This window comes from Misgurnus anguillicaudatus, chromosome 16 (assembly GCF_027580225.2).
Source record: "Misgurnus anguillicaudatus chromosome 16, ASM2758022v2, whole genome shotgun sequence".
NCBI classification, from domain to species: domain Eukaryota; kingdom Metazoa; phylum Chordata; class Actinopteri; order Cypriniformes; family Cobitidae; genus Misgurnus; species Misgurnus anguillicaudatus.
This window is the reverse complement of record NC_073352.2, coordinates 35,010,257-35,024,410: the sequence shown is the minus strand read 5'-3', so window position 1 is coordinate 35,024,410 and position 14,154 is coordinate 35,010,257. Positions and strand designations below refer to the sequence as shown.

Below are 14,154 nucleotides of genomic sequence, written 5' to 3'. Positions count from 1 at the left end.
CTGTCATAAGGAGCTCTATGATGAGACATGTACTCTGTTGTGAGCAGTGAAGAACTGAATGAGTCAGTGGTTTTGGACAGTGTGCATAAATAAATAAATAAATGTGTAACTGAAAATCAACACAAAAAGAACAAAATATCTTTCTCATTGTGGAGACAGGGTTGCTCTTTAAGCCCAACATTGTTAAACATTTGGCAACCAGTTTCAGTGTTGGGAGTAACGCATTACAAAATATAATATATTACAGTAATATATTAGTTTTTGCTGTAACGCAGTAATATAACGCATTACTAATAAAATGTTGGTAATATTTTACTCGTTACAGTATTAGTAACGCGCGTTACTACAATGCATTTCAAAATTAGACCGTGTTATTTTTATTTTTGACCAATGCGCGCGATCAGCATCCACACAGGAAAAAGCTGCGGGTAAAATAGTTATGGCTGCATCCCAAACCGCATACTTCCATACTATATAGTAGGCGAAAAGCACTACTTCTCGTACTCTTTGCCTACTATATAGAATGGAAGTAGGCGGTTTGGGACGCAGCAGGTGCTGTATGCAGCATGTTCATTTTTACTTTAATTTTGTATTTGAAATGCGATATCACACCAGCAATGACAAGGTAAGCAGTTTGGAGCGATCAACAGTGGTCAAGGTCAAACTTTATTAAGAAACCTTTATGGGCAATTTGATTGTAGCACAGGTAAACAGACAACAAACTCACACATACAATACTTCATAATATAAATAGTAATTCATGCAGATTACAAATATACAAAGAATACCTTAAAAAAAGGTTTTCTTTGCTCTTTACCTATAATCTTTCCACTGGTTTTGACAATCATTTGTATATAAAATATATAATAGTGGAGACAAAACGCATCCCTGAGGAGAACCTGTTGTCAGGGAGGCTGAAAGACCATTTTCAGTTAAAATATCTAAGACCCAACCTACCAAATTAAGATCAAGATTAAAATTAGTAATGAACTTATCTGCTCAAGTATGGGGTTTCTAAAATAGTCTCACCCTACATGACTCGGAAATCAAATCTTTAAGATGATCTGATTATGATGTCACCCACTGAACCTGCTCGAACAATACTGTAAGCCCTTAATAAAAACCTTAATAAGACTAAAATTATCACCCGATGTTTCATTCATCACACTGATAAATGTCTTAAAGTCAATTCAATTATAACATCAAAGAAAATTACATCAGTCATTGGGAAACTCTAAAATGCTATTTTACACAGTGACAGATAAAAACTGAAATCCACCTTGAGCAGATAAACGGGGTGCCATTTTGGCCCCTATGATAGAATGTGAAGTTGGGCCCTCTACCACACCCATGTAACTATAAATAAAAATAATCGTTGGGGGCCCCAATAGTGCTTGAGCCTTTAGAATTGTCTCATGACACCTTTGCAGATCCAGAGTCAGTGGACACAAGCTCACTATAGAGATGGGCAGATGGCTGCCACAGGAGGAGACGTTGTGTTCACACTGTCTGTGACCAAAACCAAATCCAGACAGAGCTGCACTTTCTAACAGGATGATGCACACAGAGTTTCAGAGATAATCTTCTACCCAAAACTAAACAAGACAGCTGATCAAACAATGTTATATATGAAGCACAAGATATGTGTCTGCATGAGAAAATCAATTAGTGTTTAATGTAGAAGATACTTCATGTAAATTACGGCTTTATTCTGTTAGTTAAAGGGATAGTTTACCCAAAAATGAAAATTCTGTCATCATTTTCTCGTCCTCATGTTGATCTAAATCTGTATGAATTTCTTTTTTTCTGATGAACACAAAAGAAGATATTTAGAGAAATGAAGGTAAGCTTATAGCTTATTGTAAACCATTGACTTCCATAGTAGGAAAACAAATATGATAGAAGTATTGTGATAAATGATGATGATGATGATGTAAGGAATAATTAACAACGTGTCATTGAATTATAAGAAAATATTATGTTATCAAATAATTCAAATGACCAATTATTCATGAGTCAATTATTCCTCTTATACCACGGTTACCACAAACATTGCTCTGGTGCCTATTTTTAAGACATTTGACAAGTTAGATGTCCAGTTTACTGAAAATGAATCAACACTCATGGGTGATTTTCACGAAATCCACACTTAGGTGTCCAGCATCAGAATTTTTAAAAAGCCCTTGAAGCCAATTTTTTTTTAGAGGATTTAAAAAATATTTCTTATAGAATTATTTACATTTTTTAGATTATCATTATCAAAAATGATCATTACCACAACATGATATTACATTAAATATATGCATTTCCAAACTCATGTTTCGGTAATGAGAACTAAAAAGTAGTACTATGACAAACAATACAAAAAATAAGAACTGCTTACGTGGTAGCCATCTTGAGTGTCACAGTCAATTATGTCCCTTCCAACAATTTTTTTTAAATGTTAGTTCATCAAGGGCTTAAAATTATTGAAATTTTTTGCAGAGGATGAGACATTTTTTATTGGAAACATTTATATTCCTTATTATTGTCTCTACATTTACCAATGATCCCCAAATAGCACATGCACTAAAGGTTTTTATTTTTTTGATTTTTTCATTATAAATATTTCCATGTCAAAGAACCCAAATCCAGTCATGGACACATTGCGGTAATGACAGTTTTTCCCTTAAATGTGGAAAAAACAACAAAATTGGTTTGTATGATGTAATTTGAAATCATGTACAAAATAGTACATGAAGAGATGTTTATAACTGTATGCTTCTTATTTTGATAGCATTTACTTTTTTTATCAAAATGTAATAAGTCTAATTTCGCGAGAATCACCCCATGGAACATTTCTCAACCAATCAGAATAAAGCATTTAACTGACCCATGGTATATTTTTTGATGATAAATGATGGTAAGCACACAGTTAATGGTACCCATTGAATACCATGTATTTTTTATTCCTACTATGGAAGTCAATGGTCACTATCTGCTGTGTGTTTACCATCATTTATCAAAATATCTTCTTTTGTGTTCATCAGAAAAAAGAAATTCATACAGATTTAAAACAACATGAGGAGAAAATCATGACAGAATTTTCATTTTTAGGTGAACTACACTAGTCAACATTTGAAGTGGATCAAAACCTTTAATAATTGTCTTAGGGCAAGTTTAATAAACTTTTTTGATCCACTTCAAATGTTGACTAGTATATAACTAGTATATATCCCATCAGCTTTTTGTTCTCGAGAGAGAGAGAGAGAGAGAGAGACACAGAGACAGCGAGAGAGAGAGAGAGAGAGAGAGAGAGAGGTGTGTGTTTGGGTTTGTTGGTGGTGATGGTGGCGGATGAACAGCATGGCAAACATCGCGGTCCAGCGGATCAAACGGGAGTTTAAAGAGGTGCTAAAAAGCGAAGAGGTGCGTATTAATTCACACACGTGCATGTTGTCTGTCATCTGACAGCTGTCAGTCAATCTTTATGACGCACACATGCGCATTACATCATGTGCAACAATAAACAAACATATCAGATGTAAATCTGAACCAGACCGCGCAGACTCGTGCATGTATTTTATCGTGATGACTTTCATGTGTGTTCACGCGTTTAGCGGTATTTATGGGTTGTTTGTCCCATCCAGGCCGAACCGGAGCTCAAACTGAGTCCAAACCCGAACTCACATCAGACCTGCGGCCTTTAAGCGTGTTTACTGAATGAGTTCTGGTTTAATTCTCGTGTTTATTGGGTGTCTGAGGTGGATTTGTGCGGTGGTGGTGGTGGTGTTTTAATAAAGACCTGTGTGTTTCATTAGCCGCGTGCTAACTAAAGGCCACTGCTCGATTAACATTCACACACATATATATATAATGTTATAAAACCCAAACCGTGAACACGTTACATAAAACAGAAACATTTTAAACATCAGATTATTTTCCCGCCAGTCTTATTTGTCTAATATGAGAGGTTTATGAACTTTCAGGTTTGTTGTTCTGTGTTAGCCGGGTAGCATCGACAGACAGAGAGACGTTCATAGATTATGATCATATTCATTATTATTATTATAAATGTATGCTTTTCTAAATGATTATTTATGACACAACATTAATGTTTATTCCGTATTAATCGTATGTGTTTAATATTACACTTTGAATGTGGAGAGATATTTTAGTAACGTGTACATTTCAATCACATTTTAATTTAGAGTTTAATAAAGAGTTGATCTTTAAACCAGTCTTTCTGATCGTTGTTCTAAGATGTTAAAGTGTGCTGTCTAGTAAGAGTGAGTTTATGAAGTTATCATAGTTGTAACTTAAGTTACTATGGTAACATCATCATACAGTACATGCATTATAATATAATAGACTACTGTAATGTTTTAAGACCGCACAGATCCTCTTTATTTGACTGATGAATCAAAGACTAACCTCTCATGTTGTTTTATTTACACAGACGAGTAAAAATCAGATTAAAGTGGATTTAGTGGATGAGAATTTCACCGAGCTGAAGGGTGAGATAGCAGGACCACCAGACACGCCGTATGAAGGTAGAAACACTCCTAACAATCCTCTTTAATACACAATTAAATAATCTCACACTGTGTTCATGTGCCAGATCACCCTACTGAAAGACCTACGCTCGTCCACTGGTTTTAGCTTGTTAAGATGGTGTACCAGGCTGGTTTTGGACACCAGCTTGACCAGGCTGGAAGCTTGGCTGGTTTTAGCCTGTTTAAGATGGACATAGCTGGTTTAAGATGATCCTCCCAGCCTGGTCAAGCTGGTGGGTCAGATGGTCTCCCAGCCTGGCCAGTTCATAAAAGCTTGACCAGCTAAAAACCCTTTCTAAAAGCAGCCTACTACACCAGCTAAAACCAGAAAGGACAAACTGTTTGTACACAAAATACAAGTTTGGAAATTTGTTGTGTGATGTGTTAAACTCATCTAATACTATTACATTCAATGTTTATTCATGCATTTGACAGACCCTTTTATCCAAAGTGACTTAAGCCTGGTGCACACTATGGGATTTCAGACACGATTGATTTAGCTGTCTGGGACAAATTTTGAAATCCTAAAAGATTCCTGGAATTCTAGGCTAAAATCTGCCGTTTGCTATGTTCATAGACAGCTGATTATTGACCGTTGCGATCAAAATTATCCTCCAAAAAAATTCTGGCAGTGTCAGACATTTTGAGACACAATCCAGCTGTGTGACATCTCCCTACGACAACCGGCAGATCAAGAACCAATAGAAGCACAGAACCCGGTGACCCAGTGTTGGGGTTAACGCAGTACAAGTAACGTGCATTTCGTAATAATAATATGACTTATCTAAAGTAACGAGTAAAGTAACGCATTACTTAGTGCAAGTTACTTTTTTAGTTTAATTAATTAGATTTAAAAAAATGATGTACTGAATTAAACTGAACTTAGTCACATTATGCACTCTATGGATGAATGACTGAAACTATTTTGGAAACGTTATTTTAAGGTAAAAAAACTCTTTAGTGTTGCTTTAAAAGTAACATAAGCATTACTTTCCATGAAAAGTAACTCGCAGTTAGTTACTTTTTGGGAGAAACTGCATTACTTTTAAAAGTATTTTTCCCCAACACTGCAAACCAACGCAGACAAACTGTCGAAAAGAGCCAGGTGGACATACGCGCTGGAAATACAAATGCCATGTAGTCATCTCCTTTAGTTTATACTCGAGACAAGTCATGATTAAAATGAACGCTAGATGTTGTTTTGGTTTGCCAGCCTTCGCTTCAGCGTGTGTTCGCCCAGCCGACGTTGATTGATGACGTAAAACGACGGGCTCGTTTGTTTGTTTACGTCCGATTTTTAAAATTCTTTCAACTTGTACAGTCTGACATTGATGGAAACTGAGATCATACAGTGTGACATGAACTTAACTACGATCTTGATCACACAGAGCTATACAGGAGACTCACAAACAACATATTGTGTTTATGTATTGGTCATTATGACTGCTGTATTAGTAAAGAGCGTACGGTATATTGGGGGTCATTGTTACTCTAAACACCCAAGACATCCCATAGAGATGTAGATAGTAGATTCTGTTTATTGTTTTAATGATTTTTCTCTTTTGTAGGTGGCAGATATCAGCTAGAAATTAAAATTCCAGAAACATATCCATTTAATCCACCAAAGGTGAGTAAAGAGCCGATGTAGACCTGTAAATCATATCCTGGTTGAACTGTTAGATGATCAACTATTAAATCACACCAATTTATTCTCATCCAACCAGATGATAATCTGTCATATATATACAATCTTACTCATGTTTTCTACTTATCATTGCGTGTGTACATCTGAGGGCTTAAATGTTGTCGCACAACTGTGTAATGACAATATAATATATTCTTTATGAGAGTTTATTTATACAAGTAATGTTGTATCTCCTGTGAGAATACTGAATGTGTATCATACACTGGGCTTGAAATTTCAGTCTGACACCTGAATTGAAGTTTGTTTAGTGTCTGCGTTCATACTGTAACTGAATGACAGCTTTGAAACTGATACTGTTTCAGGTTCGGTTTATAACAAAGATCTGGCATCCCAACATCAGCTCAGTAACAGGGGCGATATGTCTGGATATCCTAAAGGACCAGTGGTAAGAGCTCACTGTGTCACTCAAAATCAAACTCTTAACATCCTGAACATCTGTCACTCAATGTCGTGTGTCTGTGTTTGTCAGGGCGGCGGCTATGACCCTCCGAACAGTTTTATTGTCACTGCAGGCTCTTCTGGCTGCGGCAGAACCCGACGATCCACAGGACGCAGTAGTTGCTAATCAGGTGTGTGTGTGTTATGATTTAGTACAGATCCATACATTAATACAGTCACGTTTATATGTACAAAAATCTAGATGTATATGTAAGGGTCACACGGTATCGAAACCGATAGTTTTCTTATTATTATTATTCTTTTTCGTCCACCATTTTGTCTATGGCAGCCTATAGAAGTGTTTGTAGGAAAGTTATGAAATTTAGCACACTGATAGAGGACAGTCCAAATAATTAATACAGCAAATTGGGAGTTTCTATCTCAAACCTGCTAGCGCCACCACCAGTCAAAATTTTTACATACACTTTTGCTTATAACTTCTGAGCCAAAAAACGTAATTCATGACAATTCCCTTATGCTTAGCATGCAAAAATCTCAGTGAGTGTTTTTCTGATTGACTCGAAAGCACCATAGAAAAAAATGGCGAATAAAGAAAAGTTAAATTCATATTTTGTGTGTTTTTAGACATCAATAACTATAACTCCAAAATGAAATGATTTTTTTTACCAGATTTGATACACTGAGATAGGAAAATGGTTATTTTTGCTTAAAACTACTGCAAACTTGCATCTATTGGATTATTCCTTTCATGGCTTGAAGTATAATCATTGGTGAATGCAAATTCACTCCCTAGCAATCATTTTGCAAGTACTATATCTCTGCATCAGAACATCATAGAGACATGGGGGTGGGCTCTTTTTGACTTCGGTATTGCTGCTTAAGGTTATATTTTACTGTATTTTCCGGAGTATAAGCTGCTTCATTCAAAAATGCGTCATTAAGATGAAATAACATATATAAGTCACAGTAGACTATACATTACGTTTATTTAGAAAATTATTTCACAAAAGCCGAAGAACAGACATTTAATCTGGAAAGGCAAATTATTCAACTAAACAATAGCAGACAGAACAGGAGGCTGAATAGATGTCTGTACATTAAAGTAATATTATCAGTTATTTAAACGATAAACCATAATATCCAGAACTTACCTGGAAGGTTGAATAGGCTAAACTAACCAAACAAGCCAACTAGCGTGAAGTTCGCATACTCGTCATTCCACATCACTGAATTAATTGAATTACATAAATACATGAGCAGTATATAGCGGACTCTCGCGGCTGCAGACGGTAATGATGTCTCTTTCCTCATAAATGTCGAAATTAATTCATACTGACTTACAAGGCGCACCTGACTATAAGACGCAGCACCAGCCAAGTTATGAAAAAAAACCGCAATATGTATATATAAAATTGTGATTGATGAATAAGTTGAATAGGTTCTGGTTGATCTATACACACAGATCAATAGCATGCAACACAATAACCCCTTTCACACAGCGCATTGATCCCATAAAATTTTGTGTGAACAATCCCAGGATCTTTTCCAGAATGGGGACCTACAGTAATAAAATTGACGGATCAGTCCTAGAACATGTCCTACCTGAACAAAAGGCAGAAACGATGCGTGAAGACGTGTTTGTCTGTCATTGCAATAACAATTATCAGGGAAGCTTTTTGACTGGGCCGTTAATTGCAAACTGGAATGAAGCAGAGATCAGCTGAGATCATTCGTCTGCTTAATGGAACGATACGGCATGCGCTAGTTCGTAATCAAATCAGAAAAAAATGCAAGCAGGGAACATAAGCAAACTTAAAACACTGCGGAAAATATTGCACCAAGTGCACGTTTACAGTTACATGTCACATTCTTATGTTACGTGTCATTACGGCATGTGTGTGAATGCATGCGCAGATTCTAGAAAATCACTGGCAGTGTGAATAAACCAAAATCAAGCACATTATCAGTGTATTCTCCAGAATCTCTATGTGATTATTTGAAGTTTGGTTGTCGAGTCTCTCGTGCTAACCTCATTATTCAAGTAAAGCTGATCTCAGATCAGTGCTGTGCTCTATATGATTTGTTGTGTTTCTCGTCTGACAGTATAAACAGAATCCAGACATGTTCAAGCAGACGGCTCGACTCTGGTCACATGTTTACGCGGGAGCTCCGGTCTCCAGTCCAGACTACACGCGCAAAATAGACGAACTCTGTGCTATGGGCTTTGATAAAGTAAGTAGATCAAGACACGCTAAAAAACAACAACAGGGTGTCAATATTTGAAGAGTTCAGATGCAAAACCCTCTAAGTGCATCTTATAATGTTTTCTTGTTAATGAGCATTTTTTTTATTAGACTTTTATGTTTAGTCATTTCACTTTGATGACAATGAAAATGTTATGAGTCAGTCACTGAAACAAATGTCACTTCATTGTTTATTGAACACATTTGGCTGTTATTTGAGCTGCCAAACCCTCTATTGGTGCGTTCACACCAGACACAAATGAAGCCTTCCAAGTACTCAAAGGGGACACAAGTATGAATGTGATCGACAGTCATTTTGCATGTCGTCGTTGTCATTGTTCGAATCGAGGGGGGGTTGTGGTGGTCCCAGACCTCCTATAAGCATTGAGGGACACCCTAAAAAGAACAAAAATATAAATTAAGGTTCCCCTGGTTTTTATTAAAATTAAAATACTACATGAATTTAAAATTTTTGTGCTGCGCTGCCACAAAGCAATACTGTCCATTATTTGTCTCAATTTCACAATAAACGAATCCAAGAGATTTCTGTCTGAAATAAATGTGAACTCTTAAGTGCGCCTCACGCTATTTTCTGAAGGAATTGACAGACGAGTCAATGGGTCTCATTCACTAAGCATGCGTACGCACAAATTTGTGCGTGAGATAATATGTTTTGGATGTCTTGTTAAAAATCTAAATGTTGTATGTTATGTTTCAGTATCTAATTAAAAAAATTTACAAATGTTTTTACAAACAAATCATGATTCAACAAAAACTTTCGTATCAAAACTTCTTCTAAATGTACGAAAAAATTTAAGCGCACCAAATACCACACCTACACAATAATCCCATACGCTTATAATAAAATACTAGGCTATAATTATAATATAAAATATAATAATGTAAATGTTATACATCAACATTATTATAAATATTATATTATTTTATATTTTATCATTTATTATATATATTATCTATATTATTATTATTATATACAGTATATTATACATTATTATAGCATACCTATTTTTTATACACATATAAAGCAGATGCACATAATGTCAATCTTCAAGTCTGCGTACAAAAAACATACGCAATTAGTAGTGAATGAGACCCAATGTCTCTGCGTGTGGGTTGCTTTCAACTTGTTGACGGTAAGAATTGGTAGTTATTTTCTTTAGTAATCTTTAAGGTTAGGGGCTTTTAATAAAAGTCTTCTTAAACTATTATTTCATTCTTATTTGAGGGGGGAAAAATAGCTTGAGTTAAGGGTAGTTTGGGTTACTTTGATTAAAACGTTGATCCAGGATAACATCTTACTTTGTGAAATCACGGCGACCCCATAATGTTTGTTATAATTTGAATACTGGTCGTCATTCATCTAAAAACAACGCTGTATTTCTGAATGGTGTATTTCTATGCCGGGATGCAAAGGTATTTAATGAACATACATTATAATACGTGCTGAGAACAAATGGTCAATATCATCTCATTTTTGACTGAGGTGACGTTTAGCGGCTTTTGCATCTGAGCTCTTGATTTATTTTTCAATGAGAGGAGTTTGTGTAGCGGTGACGTGTGAATCTTTCTTCTCACAGAACGCAGTAATAGCAGCATTGTCGTCAAAATCCTGGGACGTGGAGACGGCGACAGAACTGTTGCTAAGCAACTGAGTCCAACCTGAGGGGCCAAAGCACCTTATCTGACACCTCCATCCATACTTTCATTCACTTGCTCATCCTCAGTCTACACTTTCTTCATCTCTCTTTCTCTCTCTCTCATTTCTTGTTTATCATTTTACCATTTCTTAAAAAAATATATTCCCCACAAATGAAAATTCGGTTATCATCGACTCTCATCCGGTTCAAAACAGTAAAAGTCGATGTTTATTTATACTGACCGCTCTCTCTATCATTATTCTCAAATCTTATTGCAGATTCTCTTCATCCTGCACAATCTTTTCCTTTCTTAAGTCTCCTCCCTATCATTCAGAAAACCTTTTAGATTAATGAAATGATCAGTTGACTCGTACAGAGTAGATATTAACACAATCAGTCCTGGAGAAACACACACACACACACACACACACCTGCTCAATATATCAAGAGTTCATCTGTAAATAAAAAGCTATTAAAGTCTGTATAAATTAAAGCAATGTGGCAATTATTTATTACTGCTTTGTGAAGTAGTGAAATAAACACCAGTTTCATGGCTGAGCACATGATGTTTGAATCATCTATACTTTAAAAACTCACTCAAGTGCTTTGAAAGTTTTTTTTAAGTGCTTTGAAATGCTGAGATTTATTTGGTGAGTTGATGTGATCTGTTCTAGACGCTGTCTGTCATCTCAACCCTATTTAAACGATCAGCTCTCTTTTAACAAACTATCTCTCAGAGAAAGACTATTAAAACAGTTCATAAAGGTATCATTTTACTTTCGAAGATAAAAATATTACAAAAATGAAGGATATTTTGAATAAAAATAAAAAACAGACCTCAAGAAGCGTATATAACATGGTTTACAGGTATCTGTGTAACTGCCCAAATTACTTGCACTGCAAAAAATGACTTTCTTACTTCGTATTTTTGTCTTGTTTTCAGTACAAATATCTAAAAAATCTTGAATTAAGATGCTTTTTCTTGATGAGCAAAACGACCTATCAAAAATAAGTCGGGTTTTTTGAGAAAAACTATACAATTTAAGTGAATTTGTGCTTAAAACAAGCAAAATGATCTGCCAATGGTGAGAAAAAATCTAAAAATAAGTTTACTTTTTTCTTAAACACTTAATTCAAGAAATTTCTCACCCCATCGGCAGATAATTTTGCTTGTTTAAAGCACAAATTCACTAAAATTGTATAGTTTTTGTGTAAAAACTAGACCTATTTTCCTCAGGTCATTTTGCTCATCAAGAAAATAAATCTTGATTTAAGAATTTTTAGATATTTCTACTAAAAACACAACAAAAATTTTAAGTAAAGTCATTTTTTGCTGTGTTTTTGACAAATTTGTTCATGAAACTGAAAATAATCAGTAAGGAGTTTTTACATGTAAATTTAGCAGGGGTTGTAATTTCACTGAATGACCGCTAGATGGCAGTAAAATCCTTTAACTTCTAAATAAAGATTCAAGATTGTTTTATTTGTTACTTGCATATACAACCTGTAGTGAAATATAAGTCTTTAAAGGCTTTTAATTGCACAGAGTTTACAGAGAAGAACATGAATTACAATTTTCAGAATACGAATGACCATGGTGATATGCAGGACTTTTTAAAACTCCAGAGAAAAAAAATGTATTTAAAGGGAGCCTTGCATTAATCTAATTAACCTCCATTCCAATCACTTTAATAATTATTTTCTCAGACATGATGGAAATAAGGGATTAAAAATCTAGCTGAAAGATGACGTCAAGGAACTTTTCATTAAAGCCCCCATGAAATAAAAATTTAACTATATTTATTTTAGTATAAAATATATGATAAGCATTCAAAACCTACAGTTTGTCACATGCACTAATAAAGTCTAGAATAATTCTAGAATCACCCTACACTTCAGCTTCTCGTCAAATTTTGTGTCCAATCAAATGCTCTTTAGATACTGAAGCATCACACCCTGTAAGAGTACACATTTGCTGGACTGAGCCATAAATTAAACACTTTTTTTAATGTGGAGGGTTTTCTCCATCGTTTCGTTGTTTTATTTAAACTGACGTCACCACATCAAATAATGCTGCACATTTCGTAGACCTTTTTACCGTAGAAATGTATGGACTATGATAATGAGAACATGAATAAAGTCTACGGACCTATTCATTTCATGGGAATATAATTTTAGTTGGTTACATTAAATTTGATGAATGTATAATCAGACAAAAAATATATATATTTTTTTTATTAATGTATTAAATAAATGATCAGCTGCAATTGTACAAATTTGGAAGCATGACAAAAAGTGGACACATCAAGTGAAATTATTTGAATTCTCTTTATGTGACTGTGTCTGTGATTATATCCAACAAACTTCACTGCGTTATATAAATTACTTTTTATTCCTCTTGATGGCTAAAGTTTTTTTATTTAGACCCTTATGCTTATAAAAAGTAATGCTTAAAAGAATTTGATGGCTAATTGTTGTCAAAAAAAGCAGTCCGGCGCGTGACGTCACTGAGGGGCGGGGCCTGTGCGCTTCTACAGCCACCCTGTTGACGAAAGTAAGGAGCCCGTATATCGTAACTTCTCTACTGACTGGTAATTTTCCTTTATATACTCTGCCCTGTTGACTAAACGCTTCATAAAAGTTCTCATTAGTTTTCACAAGAGTTAATGGATTAAATAAGTTTTCAAAAAACGGTATTGTCCTTTTCTAGTGAAATTCCTCAAAACTGCCCAGATTATCTTCTATACAAGTGAATGCGAGATGACAGAGAACATATAACCCAAGGCAGAGTATCTCATTTGATCCAGAAACATTTTTTAGTTATGCTGGTTAAAAGTCTCCTCACATCCTGATAGCAATCAGTATTTTAAGTTGTTTAAATGTATTTGTAGACATTTATGTAATCTGTGAAAGGTGTAGGACCAAAAAAAGTTTCAACCAATCATTGATCTCGGTCTGAACGGACGTTGCCTTCACGCAGACACATGCGTCATCGGCGCGTTCACGTGCGCTCACCTCCTGCCTGTAAACAGCGAGAACAGCTAACTTTTCTGCTGAATTGACAACCTGTACAGGAGCCACAAAACGAAAGACATCTTTTATAACAAGAAGAGCAAAAATTGCCTGGATCAGCAAAGAGAAAAACCCAAATGAACATCGCTAACTTTACTGCTTTACCACGAGATACAAACAGCTGCAGGAGGGTCTGAAAGGGTCGTTGTACTGTTTACAGACATCCCAAGTCTCCCGGAAGTTCCGGGAGTCTCCCGCATTTTGATAGCGGCTCCCTGATGCCCGCAAGTTAGTTAAAATCTCCCGGAATCTAGAGCGAGCAAGAAAGAGTAGCACGCGCACGGCAGAGAGGGAGGGGGAGACCTTGGCTGTTTCTCAATATGCGTTCTTCAGCGATCTTGCGTCCTCGTGTCCTCGCTCTACGTCATCATTAACGGTCGAAGTTCATTCCAATTCTCAAGAACGCAAGGACAGAGGACGCATGAAAATACCCGGATGTGTTCTTGATATCGAGGATGCATCGAGTGCAGCCTTGCTGAAATCGCTTTACGCCCCAGAAGTCATTGCGGCAAAACTTCCGAGTTCGTTCTTCCCAGGTCGCC

At 35.7% G+C, this 14,154-nt stretch overlaps 2 protein-coding genes across 2 annotated transcripts in view; both read left to right on the top strand.

The window, feature by feature from the left end:
* Nucleotides 1-14,154, top strand: part of LOC129422430 (glutathione S-transferase P-like) — a 58,990-nt gene that overhangs the window by 19,475 nt on the left and 25,361 nt on the right. The gene's annotated exons all lie outside the window — the stretch shown is intronic.
* Nucleotides 3,269-11,098, top strand: LOC129422676 (ubiquitin-conjugating enzyme E2 K). Its single transcript, XM_055178719.2, has 7 exons — nt 3,269-3,408; nt 4,439-4,532; nt 6,104-6,162; nt 6,543-6,625; nt 6,710-6,809; nt 8,743-8,871; nt 10,481-11,098. The coding sequence occupies exons 1-7, from the start codon at nt 3,337-3,339 to the stop codon at nt 10,553-10,555; spliced, it is 612 nt and encodes a 203-aa protein (XP_055034694.1). The 5' UTR covers nt 3,269-3,336; the 3' UTR covers nt 10,556-11,098.